Here is a 19,736-nt window from a genome sequence, read left to right as displayed (position 1 = left end):
GATAGTTGACTCAATTCGATACCTGGGTATCTTATTCAATAAATCAAGGTGAGAGTGGCAATGGACATATAACCTAAAACTCTGGATGAAAAATCTAGCCCTACAAGGAATGACAATACATGCCGCATATGGAAAATTTACTATGAAACCAATCATCATATTCTACCGGCAAAAGGTAATGGCGACAATGACATTTGGAAGTGAGGCTGGTCTAAACATCAGAAGAGCCTTCTGGGAATTCCTTGAAGGCCAATTTTGGCAGAAAGTGCTGCACCTGCCAAGAGGGGTCCCTATCACTCTAGTCAGATATGAACTTGGCCTGCAGTCCTTATTCTCTGTAGTGTTGTGGAAATCGATTGCTACGTGGAGAAAAATGCAGCTAATACCAACAACAATGCCATATCAGTTATTAACTCCCCAACCAGGAAAATCCTACAGAGGGTTACTTGATATATGGATGGAGAAGCTACAAGAGCAGCTAGAATATGCAAATATCGATACAGAAACCCTGTTAATCCATGTGCCGCAAAGAAAAAAAACTGCAAGCCTGCAATTGGATTGCAACACAAAACAAGAGAGGAAATTTGTGACCGCTTTAAACCTTGGCGGAGAAGCAAGACCATTGAATAAAGTATTTAGAAAAAATTCTGTCTAGATATTATCTTGACCAATTTCTACAGTTACATTTATACGCAATAAAGGAAATGTTGCTTTTTAAACATCAGCCAGATGCAAGTGACAACCTATGTGGATTCTGCGCTAAGGAAGTGGAATCACTTAAACACCTGGGTCGCACATTGTAAACCCTTGGCAATCAAAAGGACTCACTTTCTAGGCAAATATGCTCCGTTAAATGATGATATTGACTCGTGGTGGCAGAGTATGCTATCAGGCAGGAGACATATGCCAATAAGTTCAGTAATTGACTATTTTGATAATATACTTGGATAATAGATACCCACACCAACGAGAGTAAGAAAAACCTTTGGTGATTGGGCTTGGAATGACGCCAAAACATTATGAAGCAGTACATTTTCAATTTCTTCTTTCTTTCTCCTCTTTTCCTTTGAATGGAGTTGACATCAACACATGAGGATAAAATTGTAAATTCAAGTTTGTTATAAACTAATATATTTTTACAATAAAAGAATTAATTAAAAATTAAGAAAAGGAAACGGCACAGAGGTTGCAGACGGAGGAAGCAAAACTAGTACAGAAGCAGTTAGCTAAAATAGAATGGAAGGGCCGGTAACAACCAACACTGAGGCAAACTCAAAGGAGCAGGCTGCAGTTCGCCCAGATGTAAGGATAGCAGCATTTTGGCCGGGTGGAGGACAGGGGCAGTGGGGTCGCACAGGTTCACCGCCATACCTTATGCAATACATCAGGCCTACTCCATATTGCCCCCAAATCCCTCACACATCCAGGCCCAAGTACTGCCTAGTGTACAGCCGCAAGCGGCTCAGCAGAACACTGTATACGGAGGCCAGATGCCCACACCTAATGCAGTGCCGAATGGAACAGTAGCGGCCTACCAAAGGGTCAGTGTCATGGGAGGAAACCCCTTCACATTTCCAGGGACTAATACGTATCCTGATTAGGAAAGCGCGCAGAAAGCATGTGCGTGTCCAAACCTGTCCTTGACTACCCACCCTGACGAGGAACCCTTGGTGGGTGCCGAGATAGGTAATAAAAGTCATCTTTATGGTCGATACAGGTGCCACTAAATCATGCATCAGTGAAGGAAACTTCCCGCTATCAGGTGAAACTCTCGACACCCAAGCATTTTCTGGGGCTGTAGCCACGGTTTCCTACACAGAAGAGGTAGCTATCAAAATAGGAGGAAAAGTGGTGCATGCACCCTTACTATACTCCCCCCATAAATCTGTCAGGACAGGATTTGTTGAGCAAGCTGAACATGACCATTTCCTTTGTGTGCTTTAGGGGCCATGGTCATCACCCAGGCTCGCAGAGAAGAGTTAGTGGTGCACAGCATCTCCGTAGACCCAGACATGTTCGTCTATGGAACAATAGTATTTCTTGATGCATGCCCCAAATTGAGTGACTTAGAGCAAGTACCGGAAGGTTTATTGACAACCAACACCCACAATGTTGGGCTTTTACAGGGGGTAGTGCCGGTTAGAATAACACTGAAGCCAGGCGAGTTATACAGTACCCGCTGTTCAAAGAAAAGGAGGTGGGGCATAGGGCATACCATTGTAGCACTCCTGAATTGGGGGGATTAATAGTGCCCTCCACCTCCTCATGTAACCCAGCAATTTATCCAATAAAAAAGGCAACAGGGGGGAGTTGGAGGATGATCCAGGACCTTTGTCCGCTAAACTACATTGTCCATGCAGACTTTCCTGCAGTTCCAAACCCTGCCACAATACTATGCAGCTTTCCTAAGGAGGCTACCCACTTCACTGTGGTAGATCTTAAAAACGCCTTCTTCTCCATACCCCTGCAGCCAGATTCGCAGTACCTCAACGCGTTTACGAATATGGGAATGCATTTCGAGCACTCAAGATTGCCTCATGGGTATTGTGAGTCCCCTTCAGCAGGATCTTACATGCTGGTTTAGGGAACATCCAAGTGCCAAGTACCATCATTCAGTATGTTGACGATTTGCTGGTGGGTAGCGACAGTGCACAGCAGTGCAGGAAGGATTCCATCAACCTCCTGCATCTGCTGGCATACAAGGTAGATAAGGCAAAGTTGCAATATTACCTCCAAGAAGTGCTCTATTTGGGCCAGCTAATATCTGTACACGGGAAGAGGATTATTCCTGATTACGCCGCTTCAGTGCGCAGTAGTCCACAGCCCAAAACTGTAAAACAGATGCAAAATTTTTTAGGGTTGTGTAAATACTGTAGGGCATGGATTCTAGATCACGCAGTGTACACCAGGCCCCTGCTACAGGGCCTTAAAAAAGCACAAACAAATAACCATAAGATTGCCTGGACGGAGGACACGCTCACCAATTTTAACGTTCTAAAAGAAATTATCTCCATGGCCCCAATGCTGGTCACCCCCGATTACACGCAAGAGTATCTCTTTTCCCAGTCAGTAGTCAATTGATGACTGCAGTACCGACACAAAAGAGTATGATGGGCCACAATTGGCCCATCGGCAGACTGCTAGATTCTATAATGCAGGGCCAGATCCCAGGCAAACAAGCACTTGTTGCAGTTACATTTGAAAAGAGTTCCACAATTGTTATGGGGTGCTCTGTAACCCTGTACGTGGAGCATGCAGTGTTCGCCATCTTGGGGTGTTCCAAATCGACTATCTGACCACACAGTGGGCATCCGCATATGATATTATCCTGTCCAGCACAACATTCATATTGCAAGGTGTAAAACTGAATTCTGTCACCTTTTTAACAGAGCAGTGCACCAAGTAAGAGCTTGTAGCACATGATTGTGTGTCATATGAGGGAGAGGAGGATGATATCCCAAAGGCAAGGGATAGCCCCCTTGAACAGGGGGGCGGAGGGGTAGTTTGTTGATGGGTCAGCAATCTATCGACCAGAGTTCAGGTTTGAAGCATACTGGGGCGGCAGTAGTATGCCTGGTGGATGAGGAATATAAGGTATTGGTGCAGAAGAGATTACCTATGCACGATTCTTTGAAGCAGCAGAACATATAGCTCTATTGAGGCACTTTTAGCCAGGTCATCATCTATTCTGATTCGGCTTACGTCACCACCACGGTGCACGCAGGCCTGGCAAGGTGTTTTAGGAGAGCTGACAGGTCCCCGGTACAGCATGTGGCACTGCTAGACAAACGAATAGACGCTCTATTCCCCAACCACCCTTAACAGCGGTGGCGAAAAACTAACGATACAGAGAAGGTTGCACTCAGCAATGCTGTGGCAGAGGCCAAGCAAGCAGCATAATTACCAGTGCAGAGTGCCCCTCAGGTCCCACTGGTGGTGCATAACCAGGAGCAATTGCCAGACTCCTACAATTCCTTACCCAACTAATAGAATTGCAGGGATGAGCCCCAAAGGAAGAAAAATAATTGTGGTTAAAAAGGAGGATGTAAGCAATCCCCAACAGATTTATTGTGGCGACAAGAAACCTTGGGTAAGGCAGTTATGCCGTACGAGTTGCTCCACCAACTGCATCACCCTTCCCATGTATTCAAGCAACATATCGCCGCTGACATACAGGAGGACTTGTTTGACCCCAATCTGCAGGAGGCATTTACTAAAATGGTCATCAACTGTACCAAATGGCAGAGTTACAGTACTGGTCCCACTTTACGAACTATCCGAGATACACTGTGCCGCCCTACTGGTCTATTCTGCGAGTTGCTCATGACTAAGCGGACATGGGTGAAAGGTGTAAAGGTTCCCGCTACCTGATAGTGGTTGTGTGTCCTTTTTCACGATGGGTGGAGGCTGGTCCTTGTGCACACCCCGATGCAAAATGTGTGGCCACATTTTTGGTGAGAGAGTGCTTATCCTGATGGGGCGTGTGGAAAGTTTTAATGTCCGATAACGGCAGGAAGTTCTTCAATTAGCTTTTTAAGTACTTTACTGCATTATTGGGAATCAAGCATCGGATGTGTACAATTTACCACCCCCTTGCCAAACTAAGTTGTGGAGAGGATCAATTCTTTCCAAGCTTTCCACCACTCTAAAATATAATTAGGTGGACTGTTTGCCTCTAGCTTTGTTCAGTAAGGATCATCATTTAGCAAACCACGAGGTGGTAACGAGACGCTGCATGCACACGCCTCCATCTCCAAAAAAGGACAGCATCTGATGCGAACGGGGCTGTGTCCGTTGTAGGGGACACATTTTGTAGCTACTTGTGTGCTCTAACCAAAGCCATAAAATGTATCTCTCAACAGATTGTGTCACCAAGGACTGAAGAAACAACCAGCGCTGCATCTGATACTCCACCCACGTCGCCTCATCTTCAGCTTTTCCATGTTCGACCACGTCTTTATTAAAAATGTTGTCCGCCGGTAAAATGAGCCCAGATAGAACGGCCTCTTTGAGGTGGTTTATGCTACATGTCCTTCAGTAAAGATTTGTGAATTATGGTACTGGGTGCATTTATCTGATGTTGGCAAAGCTCCCTTGGTCACACCCCCCACACAAACTCAGTAAAGTTAAGTGCCTGCCAAATAACACCCCATCCCCTGGTGAACAACCTTTAAAATAATGGTCAACTGCAGATTGACAGCTGGTGTCTCCCGAAAGTATTTTTAAATTTCCTTGCAAACTTTCTTTTTTCTTCATATAATTGCCAATTAGTACAGCTTTATTCCTGATGATGCATAAGGAGGAACCCACGTGGAAGATGATGTACAGGCAGGGTTGGGACCAATGGCCTGGCATCCCTTATGGAGCAGGTAGCCTATTTATAGGGTCTCGACCAAACAGCCACGCGTGTTTGCACATTATGTAATTTACGCCACTGATAAAGTTGTATGCCTACATAAAGTGTTGCTCGTACTGATTTTGCCAGACCATACCGTGGCAGCAGAGTCTTTTGCTGGTGCATTTCTATTTTTGAGGAAATAAAACTTTGTTTTCTTTACAAAAGGTGTGCTGGGCCTTTTTGCTAGTGAGTTGTATTTTTTCTGGTGCAAGCGTTGAGCAACTTATCGACAACCGCCAAGCATCTCTTAACCACTCGTCTTCTTTAAACTGGACTACTGTGCCAGCATCCTCTTAGTTCTCTCCAACTATGCTTTCAGTCCTCTCGACAAGATCATTAACTTCCCTACCAGGACCTCTTGGAACTCCCTCACTTCACACCGACGTCCTCGTACCGTCAACAGGCTGGATGGCTGACGATGCAAAACAGGGACAGATTTAAATTTCATCTCTCTGTTCACAAATCTATCCACGGTAAAGCACCACTGTGTCTATCCTCCTCGATCCAACTCTACTAGCCTCCGAGTACTACTGCTCTGCCTCCTCGGCTATTCTTGTGGCTCCTGGTCCTCCCTGTGCTTCCTCTCGCTTCGGCTCCTTCTCTCTTCTTGCTCCACTTGCATGGAATTTTCTTCCACCGGACATCCAAGAAACGGGCCACATGGATTTGTTCAAAACCAAACTAAAAGCCTACCTCCTTACCTCAGAGTTACCCATCTTAACATACATCTCATTTGCCTGCTAGCTAAAATTTTTCACTCGCTTCTAACCCCTCACTTCCTCCACCTCCACTCCAACACTTCACCCATCATGGTCACATCCCAAGCACAGCTGGCGGTACCACCTACCTGCACTTATAAATTTTCAATGTTCATTGTCCTTAATCTATGTCTACTTATGTATTGTCCCTGATGACTGTTCCATTTACTCCCCTCCACAACCTGGTCAGAACGTCCCTTAAACTCAACCCATTGTAAGCTGCTCACTGCTTCCCGTCAAATCTGATTCTTATCTATTGTACTTTCTTTTGTGATCAAAAGAGCATTCTTCCTCTTGTATATAAATAAATAGGTCTTAAAAAAGAAAAAAAGTTTGGCTGCGCTCCCAATACTTATAGGCAGATTTCACAGCAGCACCAATTAACAGCTTATGATAGTGCAGTTCTATGCAACCATAGTTGGTACCCAAGTGCAGAGCGCTGCCTGTTAGTGGTATGCAGAAGCAATCTACCTTTATTTATTGGACCAAAAGCCTGTGAAATGTAAAGGACAGATGCCCAGACAAGACTTTCAGTTGGACAAAAGTGACAAGAGTGGCATGGCTACTGTTACATTGTACTACACTGCAAAGCCATCTATTAACCATGTGTCTTAATAGATGGAAGTGTGTTAGTGAACTGTTGAAGGCACGCGTTAGTACCAGATTGCATAGCACAACCAATTAACAGCCTAGGGCACTGCAACCTTCAACATCCAATGTTTCAAGCCCTTGATCGTGCACGTCTGTACGCCAAGTGCTGGTGCCGGGCCTGCAAATTACACAATGCCATACTACGTATATTAAAATGGTGGCACACCTACACATACAAGAATGGCCTCTGTGCTGAATATTTGTCAATGTTTAACAGGTTGCATTAGCAAAATAAACCAATGTAGTTTTTGGACTACATGTCTCATTCCCTGCCCCATCCATACACACTTTGCGCCTATACCTACACCTGCTCTCTTCTCCACCTCTTTGAATCTATTTTTCGCCCCACTTTTGGTTACTTTTCCAACCATGTATCTATTGTCGGTATGGTAAATCGTTGGTATGCTGTCAGGAGATTGGTATTTTGTATTTTTGGGGAGATTTTGGGATACACATCCATTTGGCAATGCATCATGGAGCTTTATGCTCCCTTTCCATAAGAATACAAATACATATAAATGAACCACACGGGTGGGGGGAAAAACATTTAGTAGACAGGGTAGACCAAAGGAGCTCTCTTACAAGCAACATTCTACCAGCTCTAGCCTTCACTGACATGTTTCTACAAAATGACTGATCCTATGCACTCATTAGCAGCTTTGTATATTTTTCAGAGATATTGCAAGCTTCTCCACTGTGTCGCAGGTCCACCTCTAAATTCATTAGCTGATCTAGCCTGGGATGGAGGGCAGGTAAAGTTCCATCATTTATTCTGCTCACAATAAATATTCTGTGTTTAGCCATGCATTGTGGAGTAGTCCGCTTGTTTTACAAAATAAATTGTAGAATAAATATGGCTGCAGTACAGGTTCAAAAATGACTGCGCTGCAAAAGCCTGTGAAAAATAAAAAGGTACACATTCATGGCGCTGTGTTTCACCTTGAGAAAAGGGGGACAAGAGAAGAGTAGTGTGCATATTACCTGTGCCAGACTGCACAGCACCATCTATTAGCCACGCGTGATAGAGGCCTGCTAGAGGCACATAGTGCCAGATTGCACAGCACCGCCAATGACCTGGATATGTTACTCCGACCTCGTACATCCAATGTTTGAAGGAGTGATACTGCACTCCGGTTCACAGTACAACAAGTGCTAGTTCCGGACTGGCTATTACTGCTCAAAATCAAGGTATATTGATAAAAATTGTGGCACACCAACGCACATGAGAAATTACAAGTTACTCACTGCAGTGAATAACGTACTCTTAGGCCATAGTCCCCTTTCCTTCATACTGCATGGGCGTCCCTTCCAAGGGACGGGAGACCAAACCTTTTTCACCAGAAAAAAAACCTTCTTCCCCTTTAAATTTAGAGGCGCGCTGGGGTGCGGCACAGGGAGCATGCGCAGTTCCGACTCTGCCCTCGGCGCCCCATCTCAGTCCCCATTGACGCGTTAACAATAGCTTTTAACATTGCCTAATGACACCAGTATTATTAGGGGGGGAGGTTGGAGGGACGTATGGAGGAACGAGGACTATAGACTAAGAGTACGTCAGTCACTACAGTGAGTAACTTATAATTACTCTTACATCTCGTCCCCTTTCCTCCATAATGCATGGGTGATTACAACTGATCGTAGCCCCGGGGTGGAGACGAGCCCCTCCTTAAGCAAATAGGGTCCTGAGAACCGCCTGTCCAAAAGCTGCATCAGATCTAGAGCCGGCATCCAAACAGCAATGCTTGCAGAAAGCAGAGGGAGAGGCCCAAGTGGCCGCCCTGCTTATGACTTCCCAAGGGACATGGCGCTGGAATGCGATGGCCGTTGCCTTGGCCCTGACCGCGTGAGCATGCATGTTGGCCGGGAGTGACTTGTGCTGGCCTTCATGCGCTTCTTTGATGGCCGAGACCATCCAGCGGGATATGGACGCCTTAGAGGACTGATAGCCTGGACTTGAGCCTCCGAAAGTGACAAACAGGGCGTCCGATTTATGGAAGCCCTTGGTTCTGTCCAAGTAGAATTTCAGGGCATGCCTGACATCCAGGCAGTGCAGCACTCTGTGCATCGTCCTTAGGATCAGGAAAAAACGTAGGAAGGACTATTTCTTCGTTCAAGTGGAAAGCAGACAGCACCTTGGGCAGAAATGTTGGATGTGTCCGCAGGACTACTTTGTCCTTGTGAAAGGTAGTATATAGTTCCGAGGTGACCAGCGCCTGGATTTCGCCGACTCTGCGCACCGAGGTGAGACAGACTAGTAAGGCCGTCTTGATGGTGATCAGCCTGATGTCCACGGACGCTATTGGCTCCAACGGTTTGTGTGCCAGTACGCCCAAGACTATGTTAAGGTCCCACACCGGGCGCAGTCTCTTGACGGGCGGGTAGAGCCTTGTGAGTCCCGTCAGATGTTTCTTGACGATAGGATTGGAGGAGAAGATGCCCTCTTCTCCCCAATGGCTGCGAGGTAAGTACGGCAGGTGTCAACCTGCACGCCAGAGTGGGTGAGGTGTGCCGAGAAGGAGAGCACGTCCTCCAAAGGGCACGCCAGGGGATCGATTTCTTTGGAGTGTAATCCATTTGCTTTTGTACTGGGCCCTGGTAGCCTTGCTCCTAGCACCCTGTATGATCTCCAGATTAGCCTGTGAGAGGCTGAGGTGCCGCAGCGTTACCTGCTCAGGTACCACAGTGTGAGGGCTAGTTTCTGTGGCGCAGGGTGGATGACTCTGCCCACTGTTGCGCCAGAAAATGTGCAGGGCTCGTCGTGTGGTGAATCGGGGGCATCTCCGAGAGGCTGAGCAGCTCTGAAAACCATTGCCTTGCCGGCCACCTAGGAGCTATTAGAATGATGTGGAGTTGGTGAGACTCCTTGATCTTGCAAATTACTCTGAGTCAGTGGCGTGGGCGGAAAGGCATAGGCCTTCATGCCGTTCCACTGGAGGTGAAATGCATTGCCCAGGGAGCCGTGGCCCTGTCCCTGCCAGGAGGCAAACTGAGGGCACTTCTTGTTGTGCTGGGTGGCAAAGAGATCCACGTGTGGGTGACCCCACCTGTTGAAGATCTCCTAAATAACGAGGTTGTTTAGCTGCCACTTTAAATTGTCTGCTACCAGCCTGCTGAGCCGGTCCGCTTCCAGGATGGACTACCCTGGGAGGTGGACTGCCTTGAGGTAGATGTTTTCCAGGGCCCACTCCCACATGCTGATTGCCAGTCTGCACAGAGGAGGGGATCTAGTGCCTCCCCGATTGTTGACATAGTACATGCTGGTCGAGTTGTCCGTCTGGATGAGGACAACCCTGCCCCTGAGAAGAGGTAGGAATGCCCTGAGCGCTAGCCAGGTGGCGTTTAGCTCTAGTCAATTGATGTGGTATTCCTGCTCCGGTCGAGTCCAGGTGCCGTGGAACGAGAGATCGTCCGGGGTGGCTCCCCAGCCCTCGAGCGAAGAATCTGTGGTGATGGTAGCCTGTGGTGTGGGTGGTGGGAAGGACTAGCCCATCCGTAGGTTGCAGTCTCTGGACCACCAAGTCATGTCCGGGTGGAGAGATGGAGGAACGTTAATCATTTCGGATTGAGAGCCCCACTCCTGGTTCCATGAGGCCGTGAAGTGCAGCTGAATCCTCCTCATCAATCTCATGTACAGGACGGCTAATAGGATCACTGCCAGTAGACCCAGGAGATGTTGGTACCCCCCATGCCAAAGTCGCTTCTCTGCTGAGGAAGTGGGTGGTGGCCCTCTTGATGGCCAAGATTTTGTCCTCCGACGGAAATATCTTCTCGGAGCATGTGTCCCAGATGAGGCCCAATAATGTCAGAGACTGCCTAAGCTGCAGCTGTGACATCTTGAGATTGAGCGAGAAGCCCAGATCATGCAGTGTGTTCATAAGGGCATGGGAAGAGTGGTGAACAACTTCTGGAGATGTAGCCCTGACAAGCCAGTCGTCGAGCTATGGGTAGATGTGGAGGCCCTGCGCTCTGAGGAGGGCCGCCAACACATTCATGAGCCTGGTAAAGACCCTGGGGGCCGAGTTGAGGACAAAAGGAAGGACCTTCTATTGAAAATGGTTGGCCATGATCCTGAACCATAGGAAAGAACGATGGGGCTGCCAAATCGGAACGTGTAGGTACGCATCCTTCAGATACAGGGAGCACATCCAGTCTCCCTTGTCCAATGTCTCCGCTATAAAAGCTGGCGTAACCATCTTGAATTTTTGCAGGGGTAAGGAGAGGTTGAGGGTGGAAAGGTCCAGCACAACTCTCAGGCCCGCCTGGTTCTTCTGAATGGTGGAAAATCCTGGAATAAAAGCCAAAGCCTCTCTGGGAGGCTGGGACTTCCTCCACTGCCTGGCTCTACGAGCGACCGGATCTCCGCCAAAAGAGTTGCTGTCCGACCTGTGGGAGTGGGGGGAGGAGGGAAGGGAGGCTGGGATAGGGAGGCGGTACACCGTGGATACTAAGGAGAGGATCCAGGGGTCTGCAAAATTCTGGCGCCAGAAATGTGCATGGAGACCAAGCCTGCCCCCCACCGGAGACACGTGGACCTGAAGGGGCGTGTCATGCCTTCTTTCCCTCAGAGGCTGTCACGGAGGAGGGGACTGGAAAAAGCCCTTACCGCCACCCCCCCCCTTTGTTGTTTGTACCGGTTCTGAGACAGTGAGCGGTCCCGCTGTCTGGATCTACATTCCTGAAAGCCGCAGAACCCTCCGTACTTACGACCCCTATCTGAACGCTGCTGACATTGGGTGTACGATTTGGGCGTGGTCTTTGTAAGGATGGATAAAGACTTGGCCGTTTGTGAGCTGTTTTTCTTTTTGTCCAGCTCTTCGTCCGTGGAGGAGTGGAAGAGGTCCCTCCCCCACCCCCTCGAACAATCTAGTATGCGTTCCTGGACGTCCGGGTTGAATTTTGTTGCCCAGAGCCAGGCTGTCCTTCTCATGTCCGTGGTGATACAGATGGCACGGCCAGAGGAGTCAATATGGGCCACGGTAGAATCCATGAGGTCATGTGCCACTAGCTTGGCATTGGCTAGCCCCACCTTAAAGCGCGATTGGCGAGTTCCGGGAGGAAGTCCGCAATTTCCCGCCATTATCTTTGGTTGGCGGCCACCAGCACGGCATCGGCTTTGGCCTAACGCAGATGTAAGGAAGCGTTGAAATAGAGTTTCTTGCCATACGCTTCCAAGATCTTCTTCTCCTTGCCTAGCATGCCGCAGAGGAGGAGGCTGAGGCTTGGAGTATAGTGATGCCGCAGCGATCACTGAGGGCTGTGGTTGAGGATGGGCCGAAAGCAAGAGTGTATCCCCCTCCATCTGCCTGTACTTGCCGTCCAGGCATCGATTGACCGGCTCGGCTGAGTGAGGTTTGAGCCAGCCCTTTTTAGCCAGGGAGACTACATTGGTCTGCATAGGAATCCCTGATTTGGCAGAGGGCCGTCGTTTGAGGACTCCCGCCAGAACCCCATCTGCCGGTTGCTCGACCTTGGGCTTGGGTAGGCACAGATACTATGCCAGGCCAGCAAGACGTTTGTGGAAGGCCCTGTCTGAGGATGGCGTATCCGGAACCACCTCCTCATCTTTATCCTGTGGATCTGGAGTATCCCGTGGAGGAGGAGGAGTAGTTGGCACCGGAGGCTGGGGTACAGGGACTGCAGCCGGAGGATGAGGAGGTGGTGGAGAAGGCTGAGGAGTCGGCTGGGGAGCCGGAGGAGGCGGCTGCGCCTGGGCACCCTCAGAGGCGTCTGTGGTGCCTCTAGCATTGCAGGAAGGACTTCCCTCATGGCGTCTTTGAGGATAACGCCCATTCGAGGTGACTTCATGAAGCCGAGGAACCTCTCGAAGAAACCCTCTTCGCTGACTGAGGAGGTGGCAGAAGGTGCTGACCGGGTAGCAGGAGGCTGCTGGAGCTGCTGCATACGCTACCCATATGGACGCAAAGGAAAGCTGCCCTGCGCAAATGAGGGTAGACTGTAGGCCACGTACCTGCTTGAGGCCAGTCCCACCTCAACACTCGTTCTTCGCCGAATTCCTGGAATGGCGTCAGACAATGGCCATTTTGTCAAGCGGCCTGCCGTGTGCCTGCGATGTGTGCTCAGCCCTTTGGGCCTGGCCTCCTCCAAGACTCTTGCGTGTGGATCACAAGGTCTCCCCTGCTCCTCGAGCCTAGGCCCAGTAGGTATGACACCCTCGACCCGGAGGTCGGTAGAGCTGCGTTTAGCCACCCCCTCAGACGTATTGCCGGTATTAGGGCGTAGCCCCTTGGCCATGGTGCCGGAACAAGGGTGGAACCCCTCGGGTGAAGACAAGGTAAAAGAACCTTCTGGTTCCTTAACACCGTCACCGGGAGGATCTGAGAATCCCTCGGCCCAGAGGCCGGTAGCTTCAGCGGCCTCGGTGCACGTGCTGGTAGAAGGACCTGACCGGTCCCCTCCTGAGCAGGAGAGTCCCTGGGAAGTAGTCTCCCTTGCAGGGTGCGATGGAGAATATTGGCCCTACCTTGGGCCTGGTTCGATGCTTCATGAAGTTCTTGAGATCCTCTGTAGGCGACTTCTGACAGAACTCCCTCCACCTGGCTAGCCTGTTTGAGGACGGCAAGTCACACTGAACAAGATTGCCAACTGTGGTCTGGGCAACAGAGGACGTGGGGGTCTGAAGTTGGGAAATGCCCTTAGCAGGATGGACAACTGCTGAACCCTGTAGAAGTCGACCTGCGCCGGGGAGGAGCGTGACGCCTGAGGACAAAGTACCTGCATAATAAAAAGACAAAAAAGAAGACGAAGAAGAAATATCCGCACATGGCCGAAGCCAAACACAGGAGCACTGGTGAATTCAGCCCATTCCCGTCGACGTGGAAAAGGGGACTGGGGTGTGGTGCCGGGGGAGTTGGGGCAGAGAATCTCTAAATTTAAAGGGGAAGAAGGTTTTTTCTGGTGAAAAAGGTTCCGTCTCCCGTCCCTTGGAAGGGACGCCCATGCAGTATGGAGGAAAGGGGATAGGACCTAAGAGTATGGCCCTCTTACCAAATTTGTCTTTACATGTATTTTGTGTTATAGTTTAAACTTAAGCCTTTCACAAAACACTTAACATACAAATTCATAACATACATTATTAGAATACACATTACATGTTTGCATCAAGTAAATTAATCTAATTGTGATTCATCAGATAATTAAAACTATTTTCTACAGTTCTAAAAATCAATTGAAAACATTTCAGGGGGGCAATTCATAGGGGCCAAATATCTGACAGTGGTTAGCCAAGGCAATCGTGAGAACAGCCTATCCTCAAAGGAATGAGAATAAATACAAATGCAGCCAATAGGTGGAAAAAATATTGTACCAAGCATGGTAGACTAAAGGCGCTCTTACAGGCAACCTTCTGCAACTCGAGCACCAACTTACACAATATTGCTGACTTCAACAAAATGGTGTATCCCATGAAATAGTTAACTAATTATTTATGGAGATTCTTATGTGTGGGGCATGACGCCCTCTTTCACTATGAGTTGTTCGAGCATGGAATGGAGGGAGTGCAATGTGCATTGTTTTTGTGGTCGCAAAAAATATTTGTCATGCAGTACCTGTGGCAGCTTGCACAACGCCACCTATTAACTACATGTGGTACTAAACTGTACAAGCAACATGAAAGCAAAATATTAACTTAAAAACAGGGCAGCCAACTGACACCAAAGCACCTCTCATGTAAAGTTAACTCACTTTGGTAGTGAGTAAAGTTTTTTTCAACCACACCTAAATAGAATTATATTAAGGTCCTTAAGTAAAGTCCATTCATGTTCTAGTTTTTCTAGTGGTGTCAGTAGTACTATAGATAAGCCCCAGAAACGAGTAGCCGAAACATTCCTCTTGGAGTAATGACGGGGTGGAGGGACGAGAGAAGAAGGATCTTGTTTGAAGGATCATAAAAACCTAACCAGTTATGGCAATGTTCAGCGTGGGGCAGATAACTGTGGACCCAATTTGCTTCTGCCTTCATCATCTTATTTAGAAATAAATCATATTTCAATTCAGAAGAAAATCCTTCTGATGGTCTCGCATTGTTGCACTGAATAAATAGCATTTCTTCAAAGAGAAACCAAGCCTACTTAGCCCCCACCACTACTCAACAAAAGACACAAAGTCTACCCGCTCTCTGTGCACGACTCCACTGATAAATGCCTTTTCTGCCAAGTTCTGTAAATGTATAATTATTTGCTGAATCACAAGAACAATTTAAATGCAAGCAGGTCTCCAATGCATTACCCAGACAAAAACACATGCACTTACCCTGCCTCTAGGGTCTCCCCTCTGATCACGCGCAAACTCCGGAAAAAAGACAGGGACACCAATGCATAGGAGCGTCTGATCTTCAGGTAACCAGTGATTTCTTCAATCAATCCTAGACTTGCTTCAAGCTCTGATGCAATGTTATCTGGAGAGACAAAGAGTCATTGAGTTGTGCCATAACGATCACACAAATTACAAGGCACCTGCGAACAGTGATGGCCTTTTTTAGGAAGCAGTCTGCTGATGGAGTTACAAACTAGGGCCTCTAAACTGCACAGGGTATCCCAGCCGGTTACATTTACATGCAGCGATTTGATGAAGAAGGCTATTTCTTATTTCAACATTAGGAAAGGGACGGGAAGTGGGAATGTCCGGTTTTGTGGACAATTTTCAAACCAAATATATTACTCTTGGATATAAACAAAATCCAGAAATGGATAGATATGGTGGAGGGACCCAACTTCTATACTCAAAAGTTACTGCTAAAAACAGTGTTAAAAAGGCCCATCTTTAAGTCAGTGAAATGGTTATGCAAGGGTGCAGAAGTCCAGTAAACAGGATTGCAGGCCCATGATCACTTTAGTAGACTACTCAATGAATGGATTAAATGAAAGTGAATTAAATGGTCACTTTAATTACAGAAAGCACTCAAAATATGTTTTATGTGAACGGAGAAGAGTATCGTTACCCAAGTATATAAATTAAGTAGGCATCAGATTGAAGGAGAGGCAATCTATTAACAGGGTCAACCAGACGAAGTCCTCAATGCATGAGTTGGGAGAAGTGGATTGCCTCTGCGGAATCACAGAAGCACAATGACTGACACAAAGACATAGCCCACTGGGGTGAACAAAACAGTTCAACAACTTCGGGCCCAGAGTCTACTGACAGTTGTGATGGTCTCCACCCTCACAAACATGGTATATCAACATCAAAAAACTAGTGCATTAAGTAGCCTTGTTGACTTTATAAATCATTGCGATTAGGGAAACCGCCAATGCTACATGTGCCTGTGAATGTTGGAATCAAGTCAACACATATCAACATCAGGTTCGAATACCGGGCTCGCGCTTAGAAACTGTTCCCCGGTATTAAGTGAGTTACAAAATAATAATTATAATTATATAAAGAAGCGTGACATTTTCTACATTTTAGAACATTTCAGACAGAACACGTTTCTTGCTGTAGATCCCTTTGTGTGTTGGAAACGTGCCCAATAATTCCTAAGTTAACACTATAATGTATAGCATTACTTTATCCCTCTTACATATTATAATCATTTTGATAAACATCTTGGATGGGTTATATATTTTTACATTTAATTTACAGATAAAGAAACAGTGAATTGGAGTTTCCCTTTAGACCTTTTGGTCATTACAGTTCTATGAACTTTAGGTACCTATACATATTTTTAATTGATCTTGTAAACATTTTTTGGCTCTGTGTAGCAAATTAGAAAATGTGGATGATACTTTTTTGATATAGCATGCCGATATATGGGATACATTACTCACCGTAATCGTATTTCTGATGCTTGTACCTGCTTAGATTCACATGCTGTACATAGGCCGACATCTAGTGGAAGCTGCAGAGTATTAGTTTGTTTTTCGAAACTCGAAAATGGGCGTCGCCACAGGGCGTGCCAGTAATACTATCCCTAGTGTGACGTCCACTGTACCCATGATCCCTCACGCGTGTAGGACCCTCAGATTCTTTTTCCCCGCCATACTTGACGGAAGCATTCCACAGAGTTCCCTGGCTTTCAGCCATATTTTGCTAAAATATCATATTTCCCCGTTATTCCACAAGCCTCAGAAATATATATATAGATCAAATACTTCAATTCTAAATCTTGAGGATGAGAGATACTTGAATATTTAATTGTTAGAATATGAGAGATTGAGACCCATAGACTATCATACATTAGATCCAGCTTTGTTTGAATTTTATTGGAACATATTGTTTGAGTAACAAATATGACGTACTTAAATTCATTATTTGCAATGTTTATGAATTGTTATATTAATAATAAAGGATAGGAATTATGATTTTTTAAAAATATTATTTCACGGATACTTTACTTTCTTGTTCCAGATGAAGAGATTATACTGCTGAAATGCTTTGAGCACTTTTTTTTACTGAAAGAGGAGAATTATTGAATAAAATTCTCTAATAACGAGACAAGGAAATTGTGGACCATATTTATTGAATTGATATTAACTACGTTGATCAATAGCTTCGTCTCTCACTCGACATGTCTGCTTTGTTCCGGAATTTGGTAAGTAAAGCGCTGCTCTGTCACCTGCGAACAACCAGCAGCTTCTTCCTTGGTGAGCAGGCTCGCTCCACCACACCGGTAATTGCCTTTCGGGTTCTTCGACCTCACGGGGGGCTGGATCTCTCGATCTCTCCCTCTCCCTCTCCCTCTCCCTCCTTGAGCTGGGCTTGTGGCCTCCTTCGCTCTACATGGCTTGATTCCTCTTCTTGATCCCAAGTATCTTGGTCATTCTGGGCAAGGAAGGCCAGTTTGGAGAATGAATTTGGAAAACTTGAATGAACATTTTCATTAGTCTTAAATGGTGAATGAGTCCTAGATGATTGATAGGTGGAACTGGAGTGGGTGATTTCTCCATTCATCAAGGGAGAAGAAACAAGTTACTTACCTGTAACTGTTGTTGTCTGGCATGGATTCACATGCTCATGAATATTCCCCGTCGTCAGGCTGGGAATCCTCGGTAAAGAAAAAAATCAGTTTCGTTTCTGATCTGTCTTTCTTAGTAGTAACCAATGACTGGTCTCTGGGTCATACTGCCCCCAGCCATCCTCAGATTTGGTAGCACGTAAAGTAGCTGTATGACTGTGAAGCGTGGAATTATAGTCGGAGGCAGACAAGTGCTAAAACAATATTTATTCTGGCTTAAGGCAGCAGATGCTGAAAGAAAAACAGTTAAGTCCTCCCGGTTAGCTTCACCGGTATCTTGTCCTCCTGTAATACAACGGCGTTGGGCCTGGCTTGGTCCTATCTCGAGCCGCTGTCCGGATAGGCCCACCACTCTGGTTCACTCTCCTCTCTCCTCCCCGTGTCCTGTGTAATGAGAACAACCCATTAGTCTCCCTGGGCGCTCTTTTATCACAGCTGGAGGTATCAAGCCCCCACCAATCCCTGAGGGTTTGAGTCAACCCCCTTCTTATTGGTTCCTGGGACATGGTCCCACCTCTCTTAAGGGTTGCCATCCCAGTGTGTCGCTCTTCCTGATCCCCTGGTGGTGGAGGGCGGTGGTGTTGGCCCCGTTCCCCTGGTGGTGGAGGGCGGTGGTGTTGGCCATGCGGTTGTGGCCGCGACGCGTAGGGACGCGTCCTGAGGCTGGGCCCTCCCCCCCTGCAACGTGCAGCTCCGGCAGCGTCATGAGCAGCACGGGGCCAGCGAGCCGGGCGCTTCTCCCCCGCATCCCGGCGCCGTCGCGAACACCGCCCCCCCCCCCCCTGGACTGGGGCGAACAGGTGAGTGCCGAGCGGCCCCGCCGCGGCTGCACATAGCGGCTTCCTCCGCGGCCCCGCCGTGTCCACCTGAAGCGGCTTTAGCCGCGCGGCTAGCCTCCGCGGGTTTCCCTTTCCCCTCTCTGGCCGCGGACGCGGCAGCGCCTCCTGACTCGTGCGGGTCGGCTTGGTGCCGCGGCACCAGCCGAGGCGCTGCTGCTTCACACATCCCCACCCCAATCCCAGGCCGTTCGGGCCAGGGTGAACACCTAGACAGATAGTCAGCCACCAGCTGAAACCTGGCAGGCCTGTGCAATGTGACGAAATCAAATGGCTGAAGGGAGAGAAACCAGCGGAGGACCCTCTGGTTCGTGTCCTTATGTTGGGCCAGCCACTGGAGGGGTGCATGGTCGGTGTACAGAGTGAACCGGCGACCCAACAGATAGTACCGGAGCGAGTCAACAGCCCACTTGATGGCCAAACACTCCTTCTCAATGGTTGAGTAAGCCGCTTCATGGGGCAACAATTTCCGACTGATGAAGCACACCGGTTGCAGGTCCTCCCCATTCCTCTGCGATAACACAGCTCCCAGGCCCTGGTTTGAGGCGTCCGTTTGTAAAAAGAAATGTTTCTGGAAGTCCGGGCAACAGAGGACCGGGTTGGACGTGATCCTTTGTTTTAGGTGTGCTATGGCGTTCAAGGCCTTCGGGTCGTTGGTCAGGTTGGGATTCCCCTTGAGTCTCAATGCATCCGTCAAGGGAGCGGCTATCGAGGAGAAGTCAGGGATAAATCTTCTGTAATACCCGATCAATCCCAGGAAAGCTCGTATTTGTTTCCTGTTGGTAGGAGTCGGTATATCTTGGATAGCCTGTGTTTTGGACAACTGCGGTTTCAGCACTCCCCCACCCACTATGTGGCCCAGATATTTGGTTTCATTGGTTCCCATCGTGGTCTTCCTGGGGTTGATATGTAGGCCTGCCTTCTGTAAATCAGCCACTACTTGTTCCAGATGGTTCAGATGCGATTCCCAGGATTGGCTGTATACCACAATATCGTCCAGGTAGGCAGCGGCGTATCCAGTATGCGGTCTCAGTATGATGTCCATCAATCTCTGGAATGTGGCGGGAGCCCCGTGGAGACCAAAGGGTAGGACTTTATACTGATACAAGCCTCGTGGGGTGGAAAAG

The 19,736-nt window shown here is 47.8% G+C and overlaps 1 protein-coding gene across 1 annotated transcript in view; it reads right to left on the bottom strand.

Annotated features, from left to right (window-relative positions):
• Positions 1 to 19,736, bottom strand: part of INSR (insulin receptor) — a 1,116,918-nt gene that overhangs the window by 469,905 nt on the left and 627,277 nt on the right. Inside the window, exon 5 of the mRNA XM_069649227.1 lies at positions 15,073 to 15,217. Within this exon, the coding sequence (XP_069505328.1) occupies positions 15,073 to 15,217 (145 nt within the window). The remainder of the gene's footprint in view (positions 1 to 15,072; positions 15,218 to 19,736) is intronic.

Source organism: Ambystoma mexicanum, chromosome 1p (assembly GCF_040938575.1).
Source record: "Ambystoma mexicanum isolate Mex_15411 chromosome 1p, UKY_AmexF1_1, whole genome shotgun sequence".
NCBI lineage: Eukaryota > Metazoa > Chordata > Amphibia > Caudata > Ambystomatidae > Ambystoma > Ambystoma mexicanum.
Note: the sequence above shows the minus strand (reverse complement) of the source record. Positions and strands in the feature narration are given on the sequence as shown.